The sequence below is a fragment of the Mus musculus genome, chromosome 5, assembly GCF_000001635.26.
Source record: "Mus musculus strain C57BL/6J chromosome 5, GRCm38.p6 C57BL/6J".
NCBI lineage: Eukaryota > Metazoa > Chordata > Mammalia > Rodentia > Muridae > Mus > Mus musculus.
Window position 1 is genome coordinate 25,289,446 of NC_000071.6, and position 19,629 is coordinate 25,309,074.

General features: G+C 38.3%; 1 protein-coding gene across 30 annotated transcripts in view; it reads right to left on the bottom strand.

Annotated features, from left to right (window-relative positions):
• The window catches only part of Kmt2c (lysine (K)-specific methyltransferase 2C), a 227,061-nt gene that overhangs the window by 17,651 nt on the left and 189,781 nt on the right, over nt 1-19,629 (bottom strand). For 12 of the 30 annotated variants that reach the window (XM_006535682.4, XM_017320820.2, XM_030254375.1 and 9 more), the window contains 11 exons: nt 18,994-19,105; nt 16,464-16,542; nt 15,233-15,296; nt 13,261-13,493; nt 9,425-11,131; nt 5,953-6,165; nt 5,112-5,276; nt 3,662-3,803; nt 3,369-3,516; nt 1,264-1,442; nt 1,045-1,181 (listed from right to left, as the gene is read on the bottom strand). In XM_006535682.4, coding sequence (XP_006535745.1) covers nt 1,045-1,181; nt 1,264-1,442; nt 3,369-3,516; nt 3,662-3,803; nt 5,112-5,276; nt 5,953-6,165; nt 9,425-11,131; nt 13,261-13,493; nt 15,233-15,296; nt 16,464-16,542; nt 18,994-19,105 — 3,179 coding nt within the window. Of the gene's footprint in view, nt 1-1,044; nt 1,182-1,263; nt 1,443-3,368; nt 3,517-3,661; nt 3,804-5,111; nt 5,277-5,952; nt 6,166-9,424; nt 11,132-13,260; nt 13,494-14,651; nt 14,675-15,232; nt 15,297-16,463; nt 16,543-18,993; nt 19,106-19,629 lie in introns of those variants that run through there. The other 18 variants (XM_011249766.3, XM_006535700.4, XM_006535698.4 and 15 more) reach the window with 11 other exon arrangements.

The window sequence follows — 19,629 nt, forward strand, 5'->3', positions numbered from 1 at the left end:
GAGCTATTCTAGTTACCTCAGTATCTGTAGGCCTAAAGCTATGATCACAGGAAATGAGTAGGCCTAGCTCTGGCTAAAAGGCCAATACGGTCTTCAACAGTGCAGCTAAGGCTCTATCTGCTGACAACTAAAAGATTTTTATATATATACATACATATATATATATGTATGTGCACACACACACACACACACACATATATAAATTAAACTGTAAGTTTGATCTCCAATAAAATATCTTTATAAAACTTGGGAGTTTTTAAAACAAATAAATCTTTGATAGATCATTAGTGCTGTTGGCATAAGATGCCTGGAGAAAGTTTCTATCGCTTTTGTAGACTCTATTATTGACTATGGTTTTCTCTCACTCACTCTCTTTTGTTTTGTTTCAAGACACAGTTTCTCCGTGTAGCCCTGGCTGTCCTGGAACTCACTCTATAGACCAGGCTGGCCTCGAACTTGGAAATCTGTCTCTGCCTCCCAAGTGCTGGGAGTAAAGGCCTGTGCCACCACTGCCAGCTTGACTATGGTTTTCTAATGGTTAACTTTTATTTTTATTTTTTCATGAGTGTAAACTAGTGTTTATTAAGGGCATGGGGAGAGGAGTTGAGAGGTTAGTAGAGGCAGAGAAAGGCGGGGGGGGGGGGGTGGAGAGGCCTGCCATGAGCAAGTGGAGAGAGAAGGAGGAAGGGAATGGGTAGAGAGTAGGAACAACAGGAAGGTCTCCACTCTCTTGCAGGAAGGTTGCAAGAGCGGAGCAAGATAGCAAGAGCAATGTTTAACTTTTATAACGTGGACAGTTGTGGAAATGCTTTTTTTCTAAAATTCTCCAAAGCACACACCCTTTTACAAGAGCACATGAACTCTCAGCTCCAGTTTTTGCTTAGCTGAGACCCAAATAAACCTCATACTGAATAGTACAACCTGGATGTCTGGAGCAACTCCCTTTCCTTCTCTGTTCTGCTCCCTGAAATGTTTCCTTGTAAATCACTGACAGAAGTTTAAAAATGGCACACAGTGCACAGCGTAAGTGATGCCGTCCTTTACCTCAGCAGCTGTAGGATGCAGAGTGATCGCTACAGATATAAGACCCGATCTGGGACCATTTGGGGATGAACCAAAAGGTGAAGTAAAAAATAAAGTGCCTGGCTCAGTTTTGATGTCATTTCTTCTTGATTCTGAATCTGAAAGGGGAGAAAAGAATATTCAGAGCTCTCAAAGTCAAAATATTTACAATAGTAACTTGTTAGATTAAGCCAAACGTACTTTTCCCGGATATGCTGGGAAGAATGGGGATGATGGGGGACGGCACAGGTTCTGGAGGCTCCTCTTTCACCAGTGACAGATCTGGGTACTTGTTCACCTCCACACCAACCACACTCTCAGGAGAAGAGGAGGGGACGAAACTATCGGGAGTGTCCCGGTCACCATAGTGGTCCTGTATCCTGAAAGAGGAGGAGCACATGCATCACAATGCACAATTCCACTGGGACTTCTCACCAGCCCCACACATGGTACCACAGCAACGTCCTCTCGACAACAGCAACAACAAAACAGCAAATGGAGCAGTTATTATGCTGCTATGAAAACATAGTAAATGGGCTGACCTATAAAACAGTACAAATGGCTATTCTTTCGAAAGAGCTGTAGATTGAAATGTAAAGACCTCCGAGAGGGAAGTACTCCAGACTCCGCCATAGCACGAGAAACTGACACCTCTGAGATGAAGAGGGAGGCTGTGCTGACTGGTCCAAGTTTATATTCAAGTCAGCCTCCATGGAGCCACAGATACATCTATTCTGTCGCAGCTGCGTATAGTGGCAAGATGAGAGAAAACACAGCAACGGTGGTGGTGTTGGCACTTAATTCTCTTAACTAATAAGCAGTGAAAAACAAAGAAGGGAACAGACCCCCATTGTTTCAGTCAAGGCTCTAGTTCACTAGAGAGATGGTGAGACCTCAAGCTACAGTTTCGGAACATGGCTGTGGACCTTCTATCTTCTGTTTCTCCTGCTCACATTGAAGGAGACCTGGAAAAAGTTGCTAGTCCAGGGATTAAACAGACACCTGTGCTAGATCACCATATGTGCACTCACAAGCTGGAAAGAGCTTCATTCTATTGACATAGCTAGGAATTCTTAACTGTAAGGTAAGAGAGAAAGAAGACCCTATATTCCAAACCCCAAGTGAACTTCCATGTCGTTACAGAAACATCTATCCTGTTGCTGCTGTGTACAGTGACAAGTTTCCCCATTAATAAATTAAGAGACTTAGATTAAATGGACATCTCAGAACAGAGGGAGTTACCATATTTTCCACAAAGGAATAAAATTCTAAAGAAGTTCATACATACTATTAACTAGTTGGATAGCAAATATATCTAATAAGGGAAGCTGATTCTCCCAGTAAGATTCTTGAGGGCAAAGAACTAATAGAAATCAGTGGTGAGCTTCCTGTAGCTTAGAGCTATTCTTGTCCATGATACCTCTGGTATCTATGATGGCTGATCTCTCATTTTCGATGTCTGTAAGTATCAATAAATCCAAGAAATCACACAAAGAGTTTAGAAAATAAAACCTCTGAAATATTTTATGTAGACATTTTCCCATAACCATTAATGTCTATTTGATTATTATGATATATATACTGCTTAAATTATATAAGGCTTTAAAAATTCACAAACTAATTTCACTTCAATAGTAACAATGCATTGGACAGTTAATATTCAAGAGCACTTTATACCTTAAATGCCTTTAAATACTATTGTCAAATTCTAAGCACATTTTTAAAAGAATCAACCTCTAGAGCTCCCTGGTACTAAATCACCAACCAAAGAAAACACATGGTAGGATTTGTGGCTCTAGCTGCATATGTAGCAGAGGATGGCCTAAGTCGGTCATCAATGGGAGGAGAGGCCCTTGCTCCTGTGAAGGTTCTATGTCCCAGTATAGGGGACTGCCAGGGCCAGGAAACGGGAGTGGGTGGGTTGGGGAGCAGCGGGAGGGGATAGGAGATTTTCGGAGGGGAAACTAGGAAAGGGGATAACATTTGAAATGTAAATAAAGAAAATATCTAATAAAAAAATAAAATGAAAAAAAAATCCAAACCAAACCAAACCAAGCAACCAATTTGTAAAAAGTAGCTTCTGATGCTGGGAGAAATGGTTCAGTGGTTGAAAGCATGGGCTGCTCTTGCAGAGGACCGAGGTTCAATTCCCAGTGCACAGGGTGGAACATCAATTGCAGAAATCCAATGTTCTATAGTATAGGCTTCTGTGGACACCAGGTATGTGGTGCTCAGATACATATGCAGGCAACACACATGTATGCGCACGCAGGCATGCATGCGCACATTTAAAAAGTGGTTTCTACCTTAATTCTTCATGATTATTATGAGGCGGTGTTGGAAGTGAGGCAGGAACATCCACAGTCTTCGGGCCTTGAGCAATAGCTCGAGCCAGCAAGTCATCCTGAGGTCTGAAAGGCAGCTGAAATGGCTTCGGTCCTAAAGCTCTGGCAACTGCAAGAGCAAACAAATAGAATCAAAGTATGTAGAACAGAGTAGATACAGAGGGAACAGTTCAGTTCTGCAGACACTTCAGTATACACATAGCTTTCAAAGGTAGATACTTCAGAGCTGTAAGATTTGGATGCTATTGTCATACCTTCATGGCTCACCAACACGCCAGCTTTTCCAGCAAGTTCTTCAGTCGTTGCAAAACCATTTGCCATCTTCTGGCAAGCCATAGGAGGTGGTGTAGGAGGAAGAGAGGCAGGGGGTGTTGGAGGATTACTTAAATTATTCTGCTGCAGGAGACCAAAAAATTTTAAATTATATGCTACTGAGCAAATATGCATTGACCTTGCTAAAACCTAATTCTGAGAATTTTTAGCACAAGGAAGCAAGGCTACAGGAAACATAATCTAGAGGCATCTCCAGTTCCAAATGCACAAGAACAAAAATATATATACACAGGGCCACGAGGTTATCAAATACAATGCTGTTACCCATTTGCCTACTTGGCCCAGCTTGAGCATTCAGCTTTGAAATGAAGAACCTAATTTTTGTTATACTTAATTTTGTATAATTGTTCTCAAGTTTCATCATTAAAATAACCAATAAAAAGCAGTTTTAAAATTGACTAAGTTGCAAAAAGTAGTTAAACGTTCCTTTTTTCTATTTTTATTAAAATATGAAAATACAGCATTTGTCTTTAACCTAATTTACATCTCAGATATGAGAACCTGGACTGTCCAAGATCTCTAAAAGAAGCAAAAAGAAAAAAAATAAGACTAAAGTTATCAAATATACTAACAAATACAGTTCACTTTCAGTTCTCTCTCTCTCAGCCTTACATATGCCACTGTTTGTCATTTATGGCTTGGTCTCCCCAAGGACTGCTGGAATCACCTGTAGTAACTACACAGAATACTGTAGTGCAAGGGGAGGTTACAAGAGTAACACTGACAAGCAGCCTGAACTGAGGAAGGCTAGCTGAAGAACAGGGCCGTAAGTACAGCAAAGGGAACTTGGAGACAATTATCTTAAGAACAAAACAAAAGCCACCAGGAAAACAGACACTCACATATTTCTCAAAATAATTGTTTTGTATAGGACAGATGCAAAGTGAAGTAATCTTATGTTATCATAAAAATATTTAAAACGTAGTATTACCTTGACTAACTTATGCTATTTTGGTAACCTAAGAATTAGTGCATAATTTCAATTAGCACCTAAATTATTTAATGAAATATATTAAAGTTTTTAAAATTCATTTTCCAAGGTAAAAGCTAACCATACATTTTAGTCCCACTATGTACCGTCAATTCAATTCATTTTAAGAGTTAACAAAGGTTACAAGGAAAAGTGTGTTTCCTTTACTATAGAAAGGATATAATGGATATTTTCTACCATTTGCATTCTCATCTCTTGAAAATTTGAAGCATACATGTTAGAAATACTTGACCAGATATATTTTTAATCTTTTAGCTGAATCTAAGTTTCAGTGTATCTTGGAGACTTTATGTAAACTAGATGCAAAGCTAAGCCATACTCCCCAGTTGTGGGATGCTCTCCAATCTGAGGCAAGGCAGCACCCTGGCAAAGAGACATACCTTGTAGATCAACTGAGAATAGTAGTCTGAGACCCCTTCAAGGGCGGCACTGCCAAAAGTTCCTAGAAGTCGAGTCCCACTATTAAATTGGCCACTGCCATAAGGAAGAAAGTGCGCAAAGTTCACTCCAATGATCGGTTCCATTAGAGGGAGCAGAGAGAGCTGCTATTAAAAAACACATTTAAAAGTAATGTACATGATTAACAAACATGGAAGTGTTTCTGGGCTTTCTAAGACCTGAAGTCAAATAAGGATTGTGAAAAATAAGACTTAAAAATCTCAAGATTCAAAATGCTGGAAACTACAGAAATCTCTGGGATATACATCAAATAAGTTTTATTCCCTCTGTTAAAGAGATGCCATCATGTGCCTCATAAGAAAAACATGCTCTTTATTTTTGCTCAGTAAGAACCAGGGTAAGAATGGAGGCCAAGCACCACCAATGGGAACAGAGATGGGGAGGTGTGTCCCTCTCCATTTTTGCTTGCAATGAGCTATGAGAGTTTAAAATGAGAGTCCATGGCTGCATTTCTTTGGGTTCAGAGTCACAAGAAAAGGGGGATACAAAGGTTCCTGGTGTTGAGGCTGCTCCATCTGAACATATGTAAATCTTGACTGACCATCACCTACCAATCCACCTACTAGAATGTAAATCTCCAATGCCAATAGGATAAAGTGTGGGTTTGCTAGCAAACAGAGTCTATTAGGTTCCTTGTCCTTTCTCCCTATTTTAATTAGAAACTAATTGTAATAAGGTGAAAATCTCCATTTCCTAGGATTGAAAAGGCAACACTTGCTCTCTCCCCTCCTGGAAGTGGCAAGGGCTGTTCTGACAGCTCACCTGTTTCAAGTGGGTGAAGGAGTCAGAGCTGGAGTACATAGCCTGCTTTTCCTCTTCATCCTTCTTCCTTTTCTTTGAGCGAGGTGCTGCTTTTTCCCCCGTCCTTTGAGTCCGTTTGCTTCGCTGTTTCTTGTTTTCACTTGCTCCATCTGTTTTTGGCAACTGGCTGTTGCCACCTCCAAAACCACCTTGCATTTGAGCCCCCAAAGTTTGCTAATGTAATTGGAAAGGTTAAGAAGTAAGTAACTTCCCACATGTTTGATTCTTAGTTCATGCTAGACCAGCTCCAACTTGTGACTCATATTTCTAACATGGCATCCCAATTTAAAGGGGGGAAGTTACAGAATGAAGTTGTTTTCTGAAAATAACTGTTCCCTCTTCCCTCTGCATTAAGGTATATTAAAATATGAAAAATAGCGCCAGTCTCAGCAACCAGGAGATTGCAGAACTAGAAACAAGAATGAAGTATAGCTCCTCACTATCTAAGCTGAGACCAGGGAAGCACCATGCCAGATGAACGAGCAGCTTCTGAGCTGTGTTTTTGGCAATTTATTTCCCCTCCCCCCATAGGAACTAAGACCTGTTGCAATCTGAGATGTGAAGCTAATTCACAGGTTCCAGGAACATCTTAAGCTCATGCACCAGAGGTAAGAAAAGAGCAGCTAGAAAGCTCGAAGACGTCATACTGGCCCCTCAAACTAGTGTCAAAATCTATGCTTGAATGAAAAACGTAATGGCTACGTACACAGATAATAGCAAATTAATTTTTCCTTTGCTTTTAAAAATGATTTATTTATTTAATGTGTTTGAATATCTTGTCTATGTGAATACAATGTATAGACACCATATGCATGCCTGGTGCCTGTGAAAATCAGAAAAGAGCACTGAATCCTCTCAAACTGGAGCTACAAATGGTTATAAGCCACTATGAGAGGCCCTCTGCAAGAATCATTAATTCTCTTAACCATTAAGCCATCTCTGCTCTAGGTCCCTTCCTTTCCTTTTGCTTTCATGGTCACAAAGATGTAAGAGTAATACAGGCCTTGAAAAAGGTTTTATCTAAGTCCAGAAGTACCAATATCAAAACACAGGAATATTTTTCACGCTTTCTTATTTCTAAAACTATTATTAATGGTTTGCTAAGAACAAGTATAATTGAAAAACTTAGTGAAACCATTTAACTTTTAAGTGTTTTGAAAATTAGATTTTCTGATTGTTATAAAAACATCACATGGGTGGCAAATTATAAAGGAAAACAGGGTAATAATTTTAGCCTATGAACCATGTGGTCTGTGTGAACTATGGGTTCTGATACAGTACTGCAAAAACAGCTGTATAATTTTTATAAATGAGTTGGCCATGGTCCAATACAACTTTTAAAATTCATGAACAAATTTAAATTTCATATAACTTCATTTATTAATAATTACTACTACTTTTTCTTCTTAGCTCATACAAAGGGAGGAAGTTGAAGTAGGCTTATATTGCCTCTGCCTGGGTAGAACCCTGATTCTCCAAGAGCAGTATCAGAGCAACACAGCAGCTCCTGGGACTGATTAGAAATGCAGATTCCCTGGTCCAGCCTACACAATGAACCAGCAATGTCTGTCTTAACAGGCTCACCAGATGACTATCAGCAGGCCTACAGCACTGAGTCACCAGGGCAATCTCGCTGAACAGTGCGTTCTGATTTAGGAACACAGCAGCACAAACAAATCTGGTATGCTCTCAAACCACCCGGGGACCATGGATGCTGATGTCCTTAAAGACATGCAACTTTTGTAATTGGCTTATGAAAGACTGAGCAGGCAAGCATGTTAAGTTTGCATAACTCAGCCACTTTAGACGCTTTACAGATAGTATCTCTAACTTTTATAATTATTCTACAAAGTAAATCCAGCTATGTTTCAAAAGACGAGTATAAAAGATCACAAAAGATTTTGAATTTTTTGTTTACTAGTTTGTGTAAAAGTTTCACTTTGTAGCTCAGACTGCCCTTGACCCTGCAGCAATCTTCCTGCCTCAAGTTCCTGAGTGCTGAGATTACAGGCAGGTACCACCATGCACAGCTTCAAATGGTTTGTTGTTTTAATCACAAGGATCAAGAGCATACACCTCATGCTCATTCTAATCTCTTAGCTTCTGCTTTCTATACTTGACACGTGCCTGCTTCCCTGTGCCATTAAATAGTCTTGAATAACACAAATTGTAGTATGGACATGCTGATGGTAGTTCTTATGTGAGTCAAGCCCCCGCAACTAAGAGGTGAACGCATGGGCATCCACACATCTGTGGTTGGTCAAGTTCAGGAAGCTCATTACAAGATTTCAGAACTAAGTTTCACAAAGAAAAAGACATTAGAAAAGGATAGGAGAAAAGAAAGAGTTGCAGCACATGGGGCACAGAGGGCACTGTGGGCACAGGGCTGAGGGCATTCAGTATTCCCAGACACAAAACACCCTGGAGTCATCAGCCAAGGACTGGACCTGGAGAGCATATTGTAACAACTAGAAAAACACAACCACAAGATGCACTGTTTGCATGCACGAGACTCTCAAAGATTAAAGAGGAAGAAGAGACCATAACTGCCAATTAGACAAAAGTAACAACTGCGAGAATGCTCAATCTCTACTGAACGACAGGAGACAACAGAAGAGAGGAGAGCCAACACTTGCAAAACAACAAGTCTCATTATTCTTAAAATTGCAAACTTAGACAAGTAAAACTCTACTGTACTTCAATTACAATGTAAAAATTATAAAACCAAACTGAGCAGCACCCCAGGGAAGCTGTGTGAATGCACTAATAACCACTGATACTTATGAAAGACAAGGAGCAAAGCAACAAGCAGACCTATTCAAAAGGCAGAGAAACTCCTGGTTGTGAAACATCTTAATTAGGTTCACTGAAATGGGGGTCACTCTGTATTCAAAGTGTGTATTTAAAACTGTCTATAAATACAAATGGAAAGAAAATCCAATGTTAACACTTAAAATGGGTAGAATATCGATACATAGAAAACTACAAAGATGGAAATAGTATCCACATCTAAAATCATGTTATTTTTCTGACACAGTAAGTTCCCAATAAGAGACATCCCTGAGAGTACTCAAGGAAAGTAAGACAAGTACAGGAGCTGTCTTCTAAATTTTAGAGAGGCTAATAGAAATTATGCACTTATTTATAATAAAGATTCACACATACTTCCTTTGCTATAGTTAGTCCAACTTGGTTATGATAACCAGCTGAAAGGCACACATAATGATTCATGTTTACTTTATATAACAAGCAAATGAGTCACTCATATATTTTGTAAATATAAGTAAAAACAGGGTTCTACAGAAATAAAAACAAAACAAAACAAAAAACCATGATTCTTTGCACAAGAAAGTTTAAAATTAGAAATTTGTTGATACTAATCTACTGCGATAGCTTAAAAACAGATACAGCTGTTTTCACAACTGACACTTACCAATCCTTCTGCTGGACTCTGCTTCTCAATCAGTTTACCATCCTTTGTAGAACTTTCATCTGAAGATAAAGTGCCCTCAGGTTTCTGAGTTAGAAGGGAAGAGGCCTTCTTATTTTTTAACAAGTGCTTCAATAGCTCATTTCCTGTATCTCCTTTGGTAGTAGGGGTTCCGACAGGATGGGAAGGACACTGTATTGAGGAGACAGGACCAGCTACAATGTCTTTGATCTTATTACCAGTTTTCTCTTCCACTTTGGTATCCTCCTGACTTGGCTGTGTCTCAGCCTTTTCCAACTTTATTTCTTCAGTTTTGTTAGGGGTTTCCACGGAAGGCTTGTCTGCCTCTGCATTCACATGTGTTTGTTGATTTGAAGTTTCTTTTATGAATTCACTGTTGGGAAGTTTGTTTTCTGACTCTATGCAAGGCTGGCCTGCTGACACATTTGGAGTGGGTACAGGCACTGGCTCCACCGGCTCCTGTTGTCTTTGCTGAGGGAGCTCACTGGGTGAGCTCACCGCAGGAGTGGAGGTAGTTTCTGAGAGGCCTGGGGTTAGTGGAGCAGCGCAGTCAGAGTGGGGAGTTGACGGTGCTTTGCCGGATTCTGCATCATCATCTTTTTTCTTTTTTCTTGTTCTTTTCTTTTTCCCCTTTTCTTCTGGAATTATGTCAGAATATAACTGAATGAGAGACTGGCTGGATCCTGAATAATTCTGTCCCTGTGTTACAGCAGGGTCTTGGCCACAAGGGACATTGCTATTAGCTACTGGAGACGTTCCTGGTAAAATTGGTGTGAATGGAGGCCTCAGTGGAGACTGCTGAAAGCTGGACCCAGGAAGATTTCCATGTCCCGGCTTAACAGAATGAAAGTTTGGGCTCCCACCAGAAGCAGATGGTGAATCTGGAACAAAGGAGGGAGGCCCTACCTGCCTTTGCTCATTGGTTTGCATGAAAGTTTGGTTTGGGGGTGAGTTAACAGACCCTTGTTGGACATTCTGCTGCTGTAAAACTGGCCCTATTTGTTGCTGGTGTTGTGGAGACTGCTGAAGGGGTCGTGGAGGTTGCAAAAAGTCACAAGGTCTGTCAGAACCATAGAATGGCATCTGGGAAACAGGTGTCCTGTTGGCTAGCTCAGCACCCATCAGACAATGCTGCTCCATCTCCATCCGCTGCTGCAGAGCTCTCTGTCTGTCTACTTCTTGCATCAGTTGAACTCGCTGTCTTTCCTGCTGTTCTCGTAAGCGTTCCTTCCTCTCTCGCTCTTGAAAACTTTCACTGAAAGGATTGTTGTCATCAAATTCCACTCGAGGTGGTGGTCCATTCTGTGGATTTGCACTTGACACTGTCCCTGGGGCTGGTGTACAAGTTTTTAAAGATAGTTGGGCAATTGGGGGCTGAATTCTAGGAGGATTAAGGGGGAGGTGAGCAGAAGCACTGTTAGATTGCCATCCAGGTAAACTGGGCATTCTCGCAGGGCTGGTATGCCCTGAGATGACTGCTGTGTGCTGCTGGTGCTGAAGCTGCTGTGGCACCATGGGAAAGTTGGGTTGGCTCATGGTAAGTGAAGTGGCACCTGGAACTAGAGGTGGCTGGGGCTGAACCCCTGGCATGAGGATGGGAGGGGCTAGGGCACACTGTTGCTGCTGCTGCTGCTGTTTGATCCGATAATCTTCAATCAGCTCAGCATGCTCTTTCTGTTGTTTCCGAATCTGAAACAATGAAGTAATAATTACTCACACATATACAAGGTAGGCACCACACCAAAACACTGGCAGGTAATTTTTGGCCTATGAGCTGAATTGGATCCCTGGGGCCCACATAGCAGAGGCAGACAGCTAACTCCTAAAACTTGCGACCACATGTGTACTGTGGAACATCTGAGCATGTGCACACAAACAAAAATGTTAATTTTTTTCTTGTAAAAGTTCTTTGCATATTAAATATCCACAAAAGTTCAAGCATGAAAGTCACATGCTATTTAAACTATAACACATCTAGCAGTAAAATAAAAAAAAAAAGACAGTTATGTGTGATGCCAAGGAAGTGACACGAATTCACAAAGTTGGAATAACTGATATCTGTAACTAAGACTATAACCATTTAGTAAGATGCCATTTCTTATATACACAAAATGACACATTTTAAAAGAATTTTTAGCACACATGACATTCCCTCTCTTAGACTAAAAAGATTGACAAAACTTACAAAACCCTAAATTTGATTGGGGACACATTCAAATTATAATTTCTGAAAATGCCTAAGCTCTGAACCTCTTGTCTACTTGTAGCATTACTATTCGGAGTTCTTTATAACTTACAACTTAAAACAAAGGGAAAGTTTAAGTTCTGGTGTACAATTCTATGAATTATTAGCACACAGATAAATTAGTCATATAATCAAGAAAATGTTCCAGTATAAAAAAGTTCCCCATGTCTACTCTTTAGAATCAAAAACCCTCTTCCTGTCTTCCTCATAGTTACTGCTAATCTCTGTAACTGTCATTTCAATGTTAATTAAGTTATTGGAAATGACCCCTCTTTGCTCAATGTAATACTCTCAAAATACAAGCTGTATTCATGTACCAGCAGTTTTATTATTGCTATGTATTTTTTCTGATCAAAAACAGGTGCATCAAACTTTATTTAATTGTCTTTGGTGGGACGTGGTACCTTTTTTCCTTGTCCCTCCTTGAGATGGAATTCACTGTGATACATATGCTGGTAATTATACTCGTGAACCTCAGCCTTTTCTCATAGCTAGGATAACAATGAGGTGCCCCTGTTCCCAGCCTATCTTAGTTTTGGATGACACTGGATAAAGCTACTATAAACATTCATGAATAAGCATTTATAAGAGCTCTAAGGCAATAATTCATTTAGGGAAATAACTATAATTGAGTTCTGAACTCATCTTGCACAGTTCATTTTAAACTCTTTTTTTACAGTGACTTTAAAGCTTTATAACTTTTTGGCCTTCGTGGATTCATATTTTGGAAATAAGCCCCCTTTCAAGGTATTCCAAGTTTCTTTCCTCCCTCTTTTCTTTTGTGAAACTATTCTGAAGGCACTCAGAGGGAACTTGGTCTCTCAGCCATGCTAGGCAAGCACTGTGCCACTGAACTACAGATCTTACCTTCATTTCAGTGGTGATTCTTAAGAGCAAAGTAAGAAATAAACATAGAAATATGCTATAACAAAGACTGACAGAGTGATTCAAATGCTATAACTGAACTTTCATTAAAAATTAGAGACCAAAGGATGAAGGAAAGATAAAACATGGAGGTAACCAAATACTTGCCAGATCTGATTCTTGTTTCAACACTATCTCTGTGAGTCTTATCTTCAAGAAAGCCTTAGTTTAGCAAATGATGTGAGAGCATGTGTACTGCAATGATTTAATTTTTTCTTTTGTTCTTAACAAGCAAATTAACAAACAAAACAAAAAACCCAAAATAAAAAAAGACAGGGTCTAACTGTGTATCTCTAGCTATCCTAGAACTCACTGTTTAGACATGGATTGCCTGAAACTCATAGAGGTCTCTGCCTCCTAAGTGCTAAGGTGGTGCAGTGTTTTACTAGTAGTAAGGAGACAATCCAATCATTCCAGGGTCACAGAGAGTATATAAAACAGTTCTGACCCGGAGTTGTGAGAGTCAGTCTCTTCAGTGGCAGCAAGCATCACTCAGTCAGGAATAGGCAGCCACTCCCTCAGTTATTAAGAGGTCTTCCTAGAGGAGTGTAATTTGCATGCTATTTAATAGCAGAAACCCAAACCCTGAGGCCCACTAATACAGCTCTTCGGCTGCAGATGGCTTCCACTTTACAAACCTGTCTATTACCTGCTCAAGCTGTTTCTGAACCATGCTCTGCTGCTCAGTAACATGCTTGAGTTGCTCTGCGTCCTCTTCTGGGAACTCCCGCCCTGCCTTCTTGGCTGTGCGCTGTTTAGCTGAAAGAGCCTTCTTAGATTTTCTGTGTGCACCAATTTGTTCTTCGAGATACTTCTGCTGCATCTGAAGCAGCTGCTGAGTCTCCTGTAGCCATTCTTCATACTGCTTACGCTGAGAGTCATCTGAGGGAAGAACCAAAATTCAAGTGTGTTAATTTTTCTAGGTAGTCCAAGATTATTAAAAGTTAAGCAAATTCATTTGTAAGAAGACAATTTTATTGTGAATATTTTAAAGAAAAATTGAAAACAAAATTCTAATTATTAGAGTCCTTTATAACTATGAAGTATCAGCTTCTAGAAAATTGTATTTACTCAAGAAAGCCAGAGAATGCTCAATTAAAACACTAGTTAACTTAATGCTTGTAAGTTCTGCAACTCCAATCTTCCAAAAGAACCATCAAATTATCTAATCCATAAACCAAACTGTTTAAAAATGTTGTATTTTATTAATTCAATTGTACAGACTGAAGAGGCAAGGAAAATATATCCCAGTAACATCAAGAGCATGGATTACGTAGTCATTTGTAATCAGTCATGCTGATTTCAGTCATGCTGATTTCTCTAAGTTTACAAAGTCTTCCCTACATCTTTGTAGTGGAGGAAAAAGGAAACAGGGAGATGAAACCCAGAAAACTCTAAAAAGAAGCACTTGGAGGTCTACATTTTATAAAGAAAATATATTAAGTTTAAAACACTGGTAACTTCCATTAATTTTGTAATTTCTAAGTCTACAGGGGGAAGTGATAGCTAAGCAAGCAAAGCCTTCTCATCTGTCCTGGACGGATTATATCTTATATCTCTCCCCATTACATCTTATCGTACACTGAGATCCCGTCCTTGTTCTCCCAGAGCACATTATTCCATTGATGCCAAGTCCCCAAAAAAGGTTAGCTCAGGTAGTAAAAAATTGAGTATTCCTTTTTGACTATAAAACAAAGAAAAACACAATCCTAGAAGGACATTAGCTGAAAATAACATCAATGATAACAGAATATTGCCATACATTAAGATCCAACCAAATCCAATGGGCACAATACAGCCAGAAAAAGCCAGTTGGTCATAGTAGTTTACTTATTTTTAATACAAATGTGTATTCAAATTATGATCATAATTGATGCGGGGGAATTTCAAAAGGTTAGACTTTGGGTTTGTTCCTAAACCCAGAAGTTCCAGTATATGTATGAAGGTGCAATCTAGTGCACTAAATTTGAAGGGCTTTTGTCAAGAACAGGCTTTTTCACAAGGTTTCAGAAGTTCTGCTTCTGGTAGAATGAGACCTACCGCAAGGAAAGCCTTTCTGGTTTCTGGAACCAGGAGAGCAGAGGTGAGCAAAATGAAAGATAATGGTGAAAAAAGTTAGCTAAACAGTCTGAAGATTTCAGAAAGGTTCAGTTTGAGGGAACGTTAAATGCTATCCTGAACCACCTTGGGACCCCTAAGGACAGCTAGAAGGGTTCAGTGGCCTCTTGCACACTTGACCTTCACACCATGCTACAACCCAGCTTTTAAATATATTCCCTTTGTTTTTCCCCATTTAGTGTCCTCGTTATAGGCAGACTGTCATGAAAGCAAACATGGTTTAATGCTATATTGGGAAAGAGGTAAATCTATTTTAAAAAAACAACAATGTTGAAGAAAATAGGGAAGATGGTTTTCCTGTATTAAAGTATTTATTTCTAACTAGTTCCTCATGCACAGCGGAAAAAAGCAATGAAAACACATGCCTTGCTGTAAAGATGCCTAGGACAGTGACCTCTGATAGGAGAGGTATCATCTACACTAATTCCGAGCTTCAAAACAACACAAATATAGTCAAACAAGCAATCCCCAGAAAACAGGTAACTTATTAGATTTATACTTACTGACAAAGCCTGGACCAAAATTTGGAGGATTAGGCCTAGAAATCTGATGTGTTATACTGCCATCCTAAAATAAGTAAAATTTACAAATATGTTTAATTCCATACTTCAACTTAAGGGGGGGAAAAACTTCAAAATGAAGGAAAAAAAATGAAAAAAAAATTCATTTTATTCATAAACACATGTTCTACATTCACTAAACTATACTATATCACAAAAAGCTAATTATAACAAGAATTAATATAGTATACATATAAAAGAAAATGCACTCATTATAATGTTAGTCTTGTGTACTAATAATATGCCTTGCTTCTTTCATGGTGTTTGGATAGCTGATAATTTCACAATTTCCTGGCCAGAACCTGATAAATAGAATCTTTGATTCAAATTCCGTTAGACATGAGCTATTATGTTCAACAGCCAGAATATGGCATGTTCAGCCCTATAGTAAGTACTGCAGGGAAGCTGATGCAGCATTTGATAGAGCACAGTTAAAAAGCTCAAGAACTTGCTCAAAGTGCACACTGAATTCACAGTCAAACTGAGAACTTAGAAAACTCAGCTACAACACTTAAGCCTTTCCAGTATATCAAAGGGTGTTTATATTCTTAATAGGGAAAAAGCATAAATTATCTGTATAGTAAATATAAATGATAACTGGCAGAATATAAGATAATTCCCAAAGCACACAGATCAAGGTACCCCCCTATACCAGGCAAACATATGTTTTAAAAATCAACATAGAAAATAGCACATGAAAAGAGTTACTGTTTCCAGACTTCATAACATGAACATAGCATCAATGTTTAAACTTGAGCTCATTATAGATGCTCAATATTAAAAAAAAATCATCTCAAGGAATAATTATACCTAATAGAATGATTACAGACATTTTCCACTACTGTTTCCAATAATTATACATTTTAAATGTGATGGATTAATTCCAATTAGCAGGATATGAAATGTCTTTCGAGAGTTAGAAATGAATATAAAGCCAGAGCACTTCGCTTCCTTCCAAGTGACTTTCTATCATTAACGTGTGCAAGTCCTTTGCAGAAATTCTCGTCTTTAAATCTGTCTTTATTTTACACAGCAACAACACATCTTTATTTCACTGTGTTGCCAGAAGATCAGCTCCTATTCCTTTCTAGGAGGGGCTTCATTATGATTTGGGTTTGGTAAGACATAGTAGGTCCATGTGTCTTCCATAAACCAGTGATTCGAGCAGCATTACCTGAGCTACAGCTTGTGGCACTAGGGTCTGGCCGTCATTGTTTTGTGTTCCAGCCACTGATGGGCCCATGAAGGGGAATCTGTAAAGAAAAGCGCACAGCATCAACTGATGAGCTCAGAACAAATCACACAGGTACCTAACACTCCTCTCTTCCAGGGGAGAGAAGAGTAACACTGGAGACTTCCGACAACTGGCTTCTGGATGCTCAACAGACCTCTTCTCAGTATGCACTCAGTACCTTCCCATTACTATGGATGACCGCTCAGAATGGGTAGGCCACTATCTTCATAGGGACCAGTAAAGCTGCATAAAAAGCCAGCTAAACTATTGCAGAGCTTGGGCCCTCATAGGTTTCAGAAAAATAATTTTTATGATACGTTTACAGTGAAAAATCTAGCTTCAATACACAAACAAGGAAGTTTTTTTTCCTAGTTGCAATCTTTATTAAAAATGGATAGACTAAGCTTGTTATTTCATGAGAAGTTGATGGAAGAGGAATGCCACAAGTTCGGGACCAGCCTGAGCTACATAAGAGTTTCAAGCCAACTTGGACTATAGACTAAGACATTGGGGGTGAGAATAAGGGGTACTACTTAGCTCTTTTATAGTCTAAAACAAAAATATCTCAAATAATTCCACAATTCTTGTACGCATTTGTATATAATGATTATACCAAATTAAAAAAAAATGAAACTAGTGATTAATCTCTATAGTTAAATCCATTTGGTGAAACCTTATTAATTCTAATTAAACTAGTAACTGGTATAGAATCATTATGGCTTATTTGAAAACATGTCTGTCTTATTAAGCCACTGAATGCTTTAACATATTAAGATATACATAGGAAAAAATTTTTTAAAAAAGATATACATTGAACACAATTTCAAAATAGATCCAAAAATATTATAAAGAAGCATTTAAATGTTATTAGACTTTAGAGTGTATACTTGTGATTTTTTTTTCCCTCAGAAGTTTGATTCATTAATCTCCCTTCTCCCTACTACAGCTCTGGTACAAAATAATCCCAATCCGATTAATGCTTGCTCTCTGCCATCATCATGTAACACACTACACTAATCTCAGAAGGCACTACCTTAGTTCTGCAAAGAACTCAGAATGGTCTCCAGTACACTTAGCATGTGGCTGATAAAGCATTGCATGTCTAATGAGCACAGACACTTATGTTGAACATATATGAGATGCTGAGAGTTCTGATTCTGAGGCCCATGAAAACAATTAAGGATCAAACAAAATCTAGCATTTCCTTGACTCTGAGTATCAAGTTAAAATACAGTATTATTTATTATTTATCACAGTATTATTTATTAATACTATACTCTCACCAGTAGGAAACATGATTTTCCTACAAGTGTTGCACATTCATAGTAGGTAATTACCAATCTTTACCTTGTTATAAAATATAAAACTTAGAGCTAAGTTTGTTAATGCATTATGATACACACATATCAAGAATATAATCAGAGATTATTAACTATGTTACAAATGTGGTCTATTTCTTTTTGAATTTGTATTTTTATTACCTGTATATCTGAAAAGAATTTCAAAGGTTTCATGGTTTTAAGGTTAAAAAGGCTTATGCCATAAAGTTACCTTGAGGGAAGAACAGTGCTAATAAATCCAGCTAGGTAGTAAAAATCTTTACAAATCACTATCTTTACTTTGACATCAAAAATGTGTCTTAATCATACTCAGTGTATTACACAGTTCCCTAAAGCCTATGTCTATATCTTCAACTTATACAATTCTATATTAAATTCTACAATCATTTGCACTCCCTATTATAATTTTTCAACAAGATCATCACAATAAATTGAGATCAGAAATCAGAAACAGCAATACAACACAAAGATCATTCAAGGTACTTGTCAAAAATACAAGCATTCAGACACCATTCCTAGAAAATCCCATTCACTAGGTCTGTAGAAAGGTATAGAAACTGCATTTAAAAGTGTAGTGATGGGGGCACACAAATAATCCTTAAGTTAGAAAGTGATCAAGATTCAGCACTTCACTGGGGTACACAGCCACTGTAACTTAACGATTACTCATCTCTAATATCTCTCTTGAACACACAATTTCCATTTTTCTGTTAGATGTTAAAATTATCCAACTATCCCAGTCTCAGTATCCAAATGTTCCATAAATTACTGTTTTGCCTTTTCTAATTCAAAGTCATGTTGGGACAATTTCATTTCAGAGCTAAATTGATAATTTCCTTAACCACTGAAATTCTTGAATGAAAATCTTAGGCTAACACTTCTTTAAATAAAAAAGTAAACACACACAAACAGTTTGGATTTCCTCACTGACCAAGTCAGTCTTCCTAATGTTTGAGTGGTATATTATTCTGTTTATTTTCCCTAAAATGAAAGGAAATTAATTCCCTGCATTCAGCTGAATTGAAATACTCTTTACAACCAGAAGGTAGGCTTTTGAGGAGCTCTAAGAAGTAGGGGTGTTTTTATGTACATCTACATGCCAGGAAGAAAAAAAAAGCACTTCTACCTACCTGCTCATCACCATTGGTGGCATGCCCAGACTGTTCTGTGCCATCACTTTATTTATGCCTTTAAGGGCTACCATTTTCGCTTTCATTATAGGATCTGTAATAGCATCAAAATCTAAAGAAGAAATGTATTTTGACATTACTTACTTCATAATTTAAGTTCATGGCTCAAGATATATGAAGTGGTAAAATTAAGTATCACAATTACATAATTTATAAATTCTTATACCTTATTCAAGAATCATTATATGTTTCTACACCACATAAGGGAATCTAGAAATGGTAGCTGCATTTTAGGTGTCTATAACTGAAGCATACTTTAAAACAAGTCTGTCAGTCTACAGGGGATCACAACAGTGATGTTCAGCAACGAGAGTCCCAGTGGCTCAAACCTTCACAGTGCCAATTAGAATGATCTTTTTTAGTAATGGACTGAAAGGAATGAGAATTTACAGTTATTTCCAATACTAAAGAATCCCTCTAAATTAGTTATCAGTTTTTAAAAGAAATAAAAAACTACCAATATCTCCAGGATATACCTACAAAATAAAAGTATGAGGATAGTGAGAGCATCTCTTTGCATACATATAAGTGGGAAAAAAGAGTCAAATAATGGAATTTGTACCACATGTTGATACA